The sequence below is a fragment of the Poromitra crassiceps genome (assembly GCF_964638095.1).
Source record: "Poromitra crassiceps genome assembly, chromosome: 12".
Classification (NCBI taxonomy): domain Eukaryota; kingdom Metazoa; phylum Chordata; class Actinopteri; order Beryciformes; family Melamphaidae; genus Poromitra; species Poromitra crassiceps.
Genome location: NC_139632.1, coordinates 45,829,757 through 45,837,256, shown reverse-complemented (window position 1 = coordinate 45,837,256; position 7,500 = coordinate 45,829,757). Strand labels below are relative to the sequence as shown.

At 48.2% G+C, this 7,500-nt stretch overlaps 1 protein-coding gene across 3 annotated transcripts in view; it reads left to right on the top strand.

Moving 5' to 3' along the window:
* The window catches only part of LOC310787100 (transducin-like enhancer protein 4), a 340,204-nt gene that overhangs the window by 16,129 nt on the left and 316,575 nt on the right, over positions 1-7,500 (top strand). For all 3 annotated transcript variants that reach the window (XM_083648442.1, XM_083648443.1, XM_083648441.1), the window contains exons 2-3: positions 4,734-4,831; positions 7,449-7,500. The exon at positions 7,449-7,500 is cut by the window's right edge and continues 12 nt beyond it. In XM_083648442.1, the coding sequence (XP_083504568.1) occupies positions 4,734-4,831; positions 7,449-7,500 (150 nt within the window). The remainder of the gene's footprint in view (positions 1-4,733; positions 4,832-7,448) is intronic.

Genomic DNA, 7,500 nt, shown 5'->3' with positions numbered 1-7,500 from the left:
TGAACTCTGACTATGGGCTTTGTTATGTGACTGATGTAACCCGCCAATGGCAATGTCTGTGTGTGTGTGTGTCTGTGTGTGTGTGTGTGTGTGTGTGTGTGTGTGTGTGTGTGTGTGTATGTACGTACACACACATGGTAGCAGATGGTAGCAGTATTAGCACAGCTCCACACCAGTGGACAGTGCACTGAGGGCAGATCCATTGACTAGGCTGTGTTGACTACAGCAAAGCCTCTGTCTCTTTTATCCCTGACTCTCTTTCTCTCTCTCTGTCTCTCTCTCTTTCTCTCTCTCTCTCGCTCTGTCTCTGTCTCTGTCTCTCTCTAGCCCTTTTCCCACATGCGCTTTGTACCGCAAAATGACCGGAACGTGGTCAAATGGCTGCATGTGGGAAAGGCGCCGTGCCGGTATAAGCGCGACCCCGTCGTCGCGGCCATTTCACCAGTTTTGAGCTAGTCAGAAGAGGGGTATGCCGCGATATACAGACAGGTGAGAAAGGGGTCCAGTCATTTTCCGCTATCAGTGGGCTGTGACTTCTGTGGACCAGGTTGCACACAGTAGACAGTCCAACACCAAATACACAGCTGATTGTTCGATATTCCCCTGGTGTTGCGTACCACCGAAGGACTATTGCCAGTCGCAAACGCGCTTCCAGTGGTTTTCGCCACCGGGTGATCTTGCGTGCGGGTCGGACCAGACTCAGCACGTAATACCGGGACATGCGAAAATGACGCTTCCATTCCACGTCGTCAAAATTGTTCAGAGCATCTTCCCAAAATAAATTCCCTCCTGGTCTCTCTCGCTTCCAGACGGCTCTAGTCTCACGCAGCAGCGCAGAGGTACATAACACTGTCATGATCTGTCCCCAGTTTAGTCTATCTTCATATTCTGCACGATGTTGAGCGGACATTAATCTGTTTCTGTTCGCACGTATATCCCCTTTCCATTTTCGCCTTAATTTGTCTGCGTCGCTGTCTACGTTTGAGGAAAAAGCGCGTCAGCAATATTATCAAAAGAGTGGACGCCGGCTCCATGTGTGTTTGTTGTTTTTTTCTGACTGGCCTCAGTGGCCTGCAGCAGGCAGCAGCACAGACCCCAGGCCACTCTCCTCCGCCCCCGCCCCCCGCCCCCCGCCCGCTCCGCCGCACCCCACCCCACCCCCCAACATACCGGCTATTTGACGACTAGATTCTCACTTGCGAACGTTGAGGTGTGAAGGGAAATTCAGGGAAATGTCCGATATTGACTTACAGGTAATTTTCCGGTACGCATGTGGGAAAAGGGCTTCTGTCTCTGTCTCTCTCTCGCTCTGTCTCTGTCTCGCTCTGTCTCTGTCTCTCTCTCTGTCTCTCTCTCTCTCACTCTCTCTCTGTCTCTGTCTCTCTCTGTCTGTTTCTCTCTCTGTCTCTGTCTCTGTCTGTCTCTCTGTCTCTGTCTCTTCGCACTCTCCCCATCCCCTCGGTGTCAGACGGATGAATGGCTGGCTATCTCTCTCTGTCAGCAGCCATGCCCCTCTTTCATCATCTGTCTCTCTGCTCGTTCTCTCATTCCTCTGTGTGACTGTCAGACTGCTCTCTCTCTCTCCATCCCTCCCTCCCTCCCTCCCTGCCTCTGTCTGTGTGTCAGACCAGTATCTGTCTCTCTTCCTCCTCCCATCCATCCATCCATCCATCCATCTATCATATCTCTCCCTCCCACTGTGTGTTATATGTTGTGGGTGTGGGTGTGTGTGTGTGTGTGTGTGTGTGTGTGTGTGTGTGTGTGTGTGTGTGTGTGTGTGTGTGTGTGTGCCCGATCTCTATCCCCCTCCCCCCAGTGAGTGTGTGTGGTATGAATCAAGGTCAATCAAGGTCAGTGGAGATCTGTTGGCAGACAGCACCCCCCCCCCCCCCACCCCCCCCCCCCCCCCCCCCCCCATCATGTGTTGTGTCCGTCCAGGCATCTAGACGGCCCCGCTCGCTCTGCCTGCCTCAGCTCAGTTGAGCTCAGCTCAGCTCGACTCCCCGGCTTAATTACCGGGGGAACCCACGGCGTCTCTGACCTCGGCCGTCGGACTAATTGAAATCTAATTGAATTGTGCTTGTCTAGACTAATGAAGGGCCGCCACTGAAACTGCCAATCTTTTAGCCGTAGCTGCAGGCCGATCACCACCCAGCTACCACTGCACTGCTCAGTTTGGTGTCTGGGTGGAGGAACAGATGGATGGATGGCTGAGGGATGATTTTTTTTGTAAAACTATTAAACAGATCTGTAGAAAAATAACACATATTCCATGTATAAAATGTGATCATGTATATTGGATTGAAAAAGCTCTGTGGTATCATCACCGGTATTGTAAAAACACAACTTTGAGTACATCCACGTCACCAACATACAGCAGCACCTTAATACAGTGGTTCTCGACGTGGGGCCCGGCGGCCACCAGGGGTCCATGAGAGGGTTTCAGGGGTTCCCCAGCAAACTTCACCATCAGTTTGTTTACAAGAAGTTTTTCAGAAGCACATTTCAGAATGACTTTTGATCATAGTTAAGGGCAGTTTAGAGTCCGGCGATTTATCATAGACCGACGGGCATCGCTGAACGTGACGTCCATTCCAGTATCGCTCGACGCTGATTTTTGACGCTGTCGCTCGTAAAAAGTATAAACACCTAGGCGATAGGAGAAGTCAAGCCAGTCAAGGTATCACGTTACCATTTTGATTGCAACATTACAAAACTGTCTATCTGCTTGCTAACATGCTGTATGATTATCCATGCTAACGATGTGGTAGCTGTTACTTACCGTCTGTGTTGAGAACGACCGCTTTCCAGGCATTTGCCTTTTTAACAGCATCTTTATAATCTGCCCGGTCGTTAGCCCAAAAGCATGGGAACCGTGTCCTTGTGTTGATTAAGTTTTCAACAAATATGTGATCTTCTTCCATTGTTAATTCAACTAGCTAGCTAACTAGTGGCTTCAGAAACTGCAGTAGGAGAGAAACAAATGATGGTTGTCATGACAACGAAGCTAACAATGGGGTCAAAGTTGAATCCAGTGTTCATCACAACGATGGGATATCGCCCATCGCTGGAAGTATAAACATTTGTCGTTATCACCGACGATGGGATGTGATCATGGTCGGTCGCAACGACCAAAAATCGCTGGACTCTAAACTGCCCTTTACTCTGTCATCTCTCTACCTACAACACAGATATTCATGGAATTCTGCCCCAAATTAGATCCAAATATAAAAAATATTCTCAGATTTGGAGGGACAATCTCATCCAGTGTGGTTCTGTCACCACAATGTGGACTAAATTAGGGGTCCAAGTGCAAACCTTTAAGCCCACGGTGCAGTGGTGTGGCCATTCAGCTGTATGGCACCACGCCCCCACCACCCACATCCTCCTAGCCACTCCCCCTACGGCCCAGCTTTCCCTCACCGCCACACCCCCTGCCCCTCCCACCACCCACATCCTCCTAGCCGCTCCATCTAGCCACGCCTCGAGTCCCGCCTCTCTACCACCTTCCTCACTCAACGTCCATGAATGAGCGTTCCATCCCCTGACCCCGGCAGGGCCGCTGGCCCAGCGCCATGGGAAGCAGGCTGAGAATCACTGCCATATTGTCTCTGCTAAAGTGACGATTAATATATCGTCTATGCTAAAGTGACGATTAATTGAGCGCAAAGCTCCTTCTTTATTGGAGAAATCTGAGCCGAGGTCAAATTAAAGCTGCACTAGGCAACTTAGCATGTTGGTGGCCCCAAACGGCAATAAAAGGAAAGTCAATTTTGAAGACTTCAATACCCAGAATTCCCTGCCTACCTTCCCCCAACGCCCCTGCCCCAAAACAACAACAACAAACAGCATAAAAAACAGATCCACGGTGGCCTTGTTTCTCAAACTTCATAAACCCTGTAGAGGAGGAGGGGGGGCTCTCCAAAGCACTTTAGACGGACATGGAGGGGTGGGGGTGGGGTGAGGGGCAGGCGGGGGGGGGGGGGGGGGGGGGGTTTGTGGGGTTACACCCCTGGGAGGGGCTTATTTTGTTGGGGCTTTCTAGAGCTTTTAGCAGGTGAGAGACGGTGCCGTTTTAACGGCCATGATTCCCTATAAGTTATTCATTTGACGTTTCCTCCCCTCTCAGCGCTTTGTAGGCTGGAATACATTAGCAAGCTGGCAGAGGAGAGAGGATGCTAATGTGGAGAGAGAGAGAGAGGAGAGGAAAGAGAGAGAGGAGAGGAAGAGAGAGAGAGAGGAGAGGAAGAAAGGATGGGGCAGTGTGGGGAGGAGGCAGAGTCATTAGCGAGGAGGAGGAGGAGGAGAGGGGCGAGAGAGAGGACGAGGCTTTATGATGTGTGGGAAGGGGAAGTGAGTCTGACCTTCCTTCTCACTTTCATCCTGGCTTTTTTCTGCCCTTGCTTCGCTCCCTGGCACACACACACACACACACACACACACACACACACACACACACACACACACACGGACATACACACACACGGACATACAGGCACACACACACACACACACACACACACACACACACACACACACACACACACACAGGGATACAGGGGCACACACTCAAAAGGCATGGTGCGTGCAGGTGTACATGGGCATACACACACATGGGTACAGTGCATGCCAGCATAACTGCACACAGTCTTCTCTTGAACTCGTACACCTTTTTCATCCTCTCTCTCTCTCTTCCTCCCCCCCCTCTCTCTCTCTCTCTCTCTCTCTCTCAGGTCCCCTTGCAGCCTGGCCAGTCTTTCAAGTTCACAGTCCTGGAAACTCTGGACCGCATCAAGGAGGAGTTCCAGTTCCTCCAGGCGCAGTACCATAGGTACACGCACGCATGCACACACACACACACACACACGCACACGCACACGCACACGCACACACACACACACACACACACCACACACACACACACACATACACACACACACACACACACACACACACACACACGACACAAATAAGACGGATGAGGACAAACCTCAGTGCGAGGCTTGGTCTAGCAGCGGAGCTGTAGTTTCTGCTTCAAAACCAGAATGCGTATGTGCCTTTTTGCAAAATTGAAACCAATAAATTACATTTACTGAAGAGGTCATTTTAGAAGTCCCTTGATCTCTGCTATGCTTTGTGCACTTTTACAGCAACAAAGGGGGGAAAACATGATCAAGAAAAATCCCCTCTGTTTTTATTTTGTTCTTATTTCATTTTCTCTCCTAGCCCTTTTGTTACTGAGTATGTTTACATGGACGGCACTAATTAGATTTTAACCTAAGACAATACTCTGATTAAGACACTGCCATGTAAACAGCATTTTACCAATTAAGACGTTTAGTATTCAGATCCCCCCCCCCCCCCCCCCCAACTTCTTTCTTGGTGTTCTGATCTTGAAGTGCTTGAGGATGCATGCTTTCCCACCTGGCTTTGACAGGCAGCTCAGTGTGTAGTGTTTGGTTTAGTTCATCTACACAGCATATCTTCATTTCTGTGACGGCTTGGAGCATCTGTTGTGAGACGAGCAGCGGCTTTTAAACTTCACGTGCAAAGATTGTAAATATGCCGCAACTGGCTGGCTGCTGGCAAGTAGCTGCATGCATGGATGGTCTCAACAAAGACCTCTAGCAGAAAGCTTCCAGCCACCAGGAAAAAGAAGTCCCAACATTTTGTCCAGAAGACGGTAGAAACCAGCAGAGACATGACAGAAAGGCTTTGAGCTTCAATTGAGGAGGGAAACGCTGACATAAAACGTCATGTGGGCGTGTCTTCAGTCATTAATCGGACCATGCTCTGTAACATGGAAACAGGAATATGAATGGAATATTCTAAAACTCCTTAGTCGAAATATTGCCTCATTTAGGATAAGGTCAATAGTGGGATTATTGCAGTCCATGTAAACGTAGTCACTGATCGATTTTAAAATTTACTTCAAATCTGTCAATGGTCAACATAGTGAAAATGCTCTCTAGCCGATAGGAAGGAGCTCAGGATGAATGTGATGAGGACAGTATCTTCAATATCATATCTATTTTTTTTATATATTGTATTATGTACAAGATAGTCAATAAGGGTATTCAATAACCTGGATTCACCTCATCAGTGTACTCGCACGTGTCCCTAATATTTAGTAGAGTCGGTGTAGATCTTATTCTTCGGTGCTGCAATGACCCATTTCCCCCTCGGCTATAAATAAAGTTCATGTTAACTTTACAGTTCTGCATTTAATTTCTGCTCATTAGCTCCCTTAATCGCTCGTCACTGCAGACGTCCTCATGATGAAAAGCTGTGGAGAACTGAGGTTAGGTCTTACGTGCATAATATCAGAGAGAGGGTTATGAACTGAGGTTAGGTCTTATGTGCATCATATCAGAGAGATCATCAGCCAGGACCTAAAATGGGAGCTGAACATTAGAGCTCTCACCAAGAAGGCACAGAATGTACATTCAATGTAAACTCTTATCTAACTCTGACTGTAAATTCATGTAAATCCACTGCCTATTTAACGTATATTTCACTCAGTCTGTAAATCTCATGTAAATCCAACGTAAATTCATATTTATCATCCACAGAACACTTCACCACTCATGTACATATTGTATATATTGACTCGATTTGATTTGATTTGATTGCACTTGCAACCTTGCGATTGCCGTTAGTTATCTTCCTACTTCTTACCCCTGTATATTGATGTAACCGCTACGCTGCATACAGACACTAAGACAAATTCCTTGTATGTAACTTGCATACTGTGGCAATAAAAGTGATTCTGATTCTGATTCTGAGATGGTTATGAACTGAGGTAGGCCTTACGTGCATCATATCAGAGAGAGTGGTATGAACTGAGGTTAGACCTTATGTGCATCATATCAGAGAACCAAACCTCACAGTCCATTTTGGATTCTCCACAGCCGATGGTCACTGCTGGTCACCGTATAATAGAGCTGACCAGAAGTGACCTTGGCCGGCAGAGAGAAGCCATTGTTGGCTAAAGCTTCCAATCTCTACCTCGCACACCTCAGTGGGCAGGCTGAGCACACTGCCATGACACGGCCTCGCAGTGCACACGCACGCACACACACACACACACACACACACACACACACACACACACACACACACACACACACACACACACTCCTCAGGTGTCCGCAAATTCAATATTGAATAAGACACACCATGCTCGCTGCTGCTATTTTGAAGGTGATATTTTTCAATATCTCTTTCTGCAGTAATGGGTAGCCGAACCGTATGGCGGGTTTCCAAACACGGCCTTAAACTCAGTTCTGCAATGTGTGAATCCTGTGGAAATCACAATTTATTTCAGTGGCTGCGAATACATACATTTACAATGTGTATCTGTGTGTGTGTTTCTGTCTGTGTGTGTGTGTGTGTGTGTGTGTGTGTGTGTGTGTGTGTGTGTGTGTCCTTTTCACCCCCGTGTGCAGCTTGAAGCTGGAGTGTGAGAAGTTGGCCAGTGAGAAGACTGAGATGCAGAGG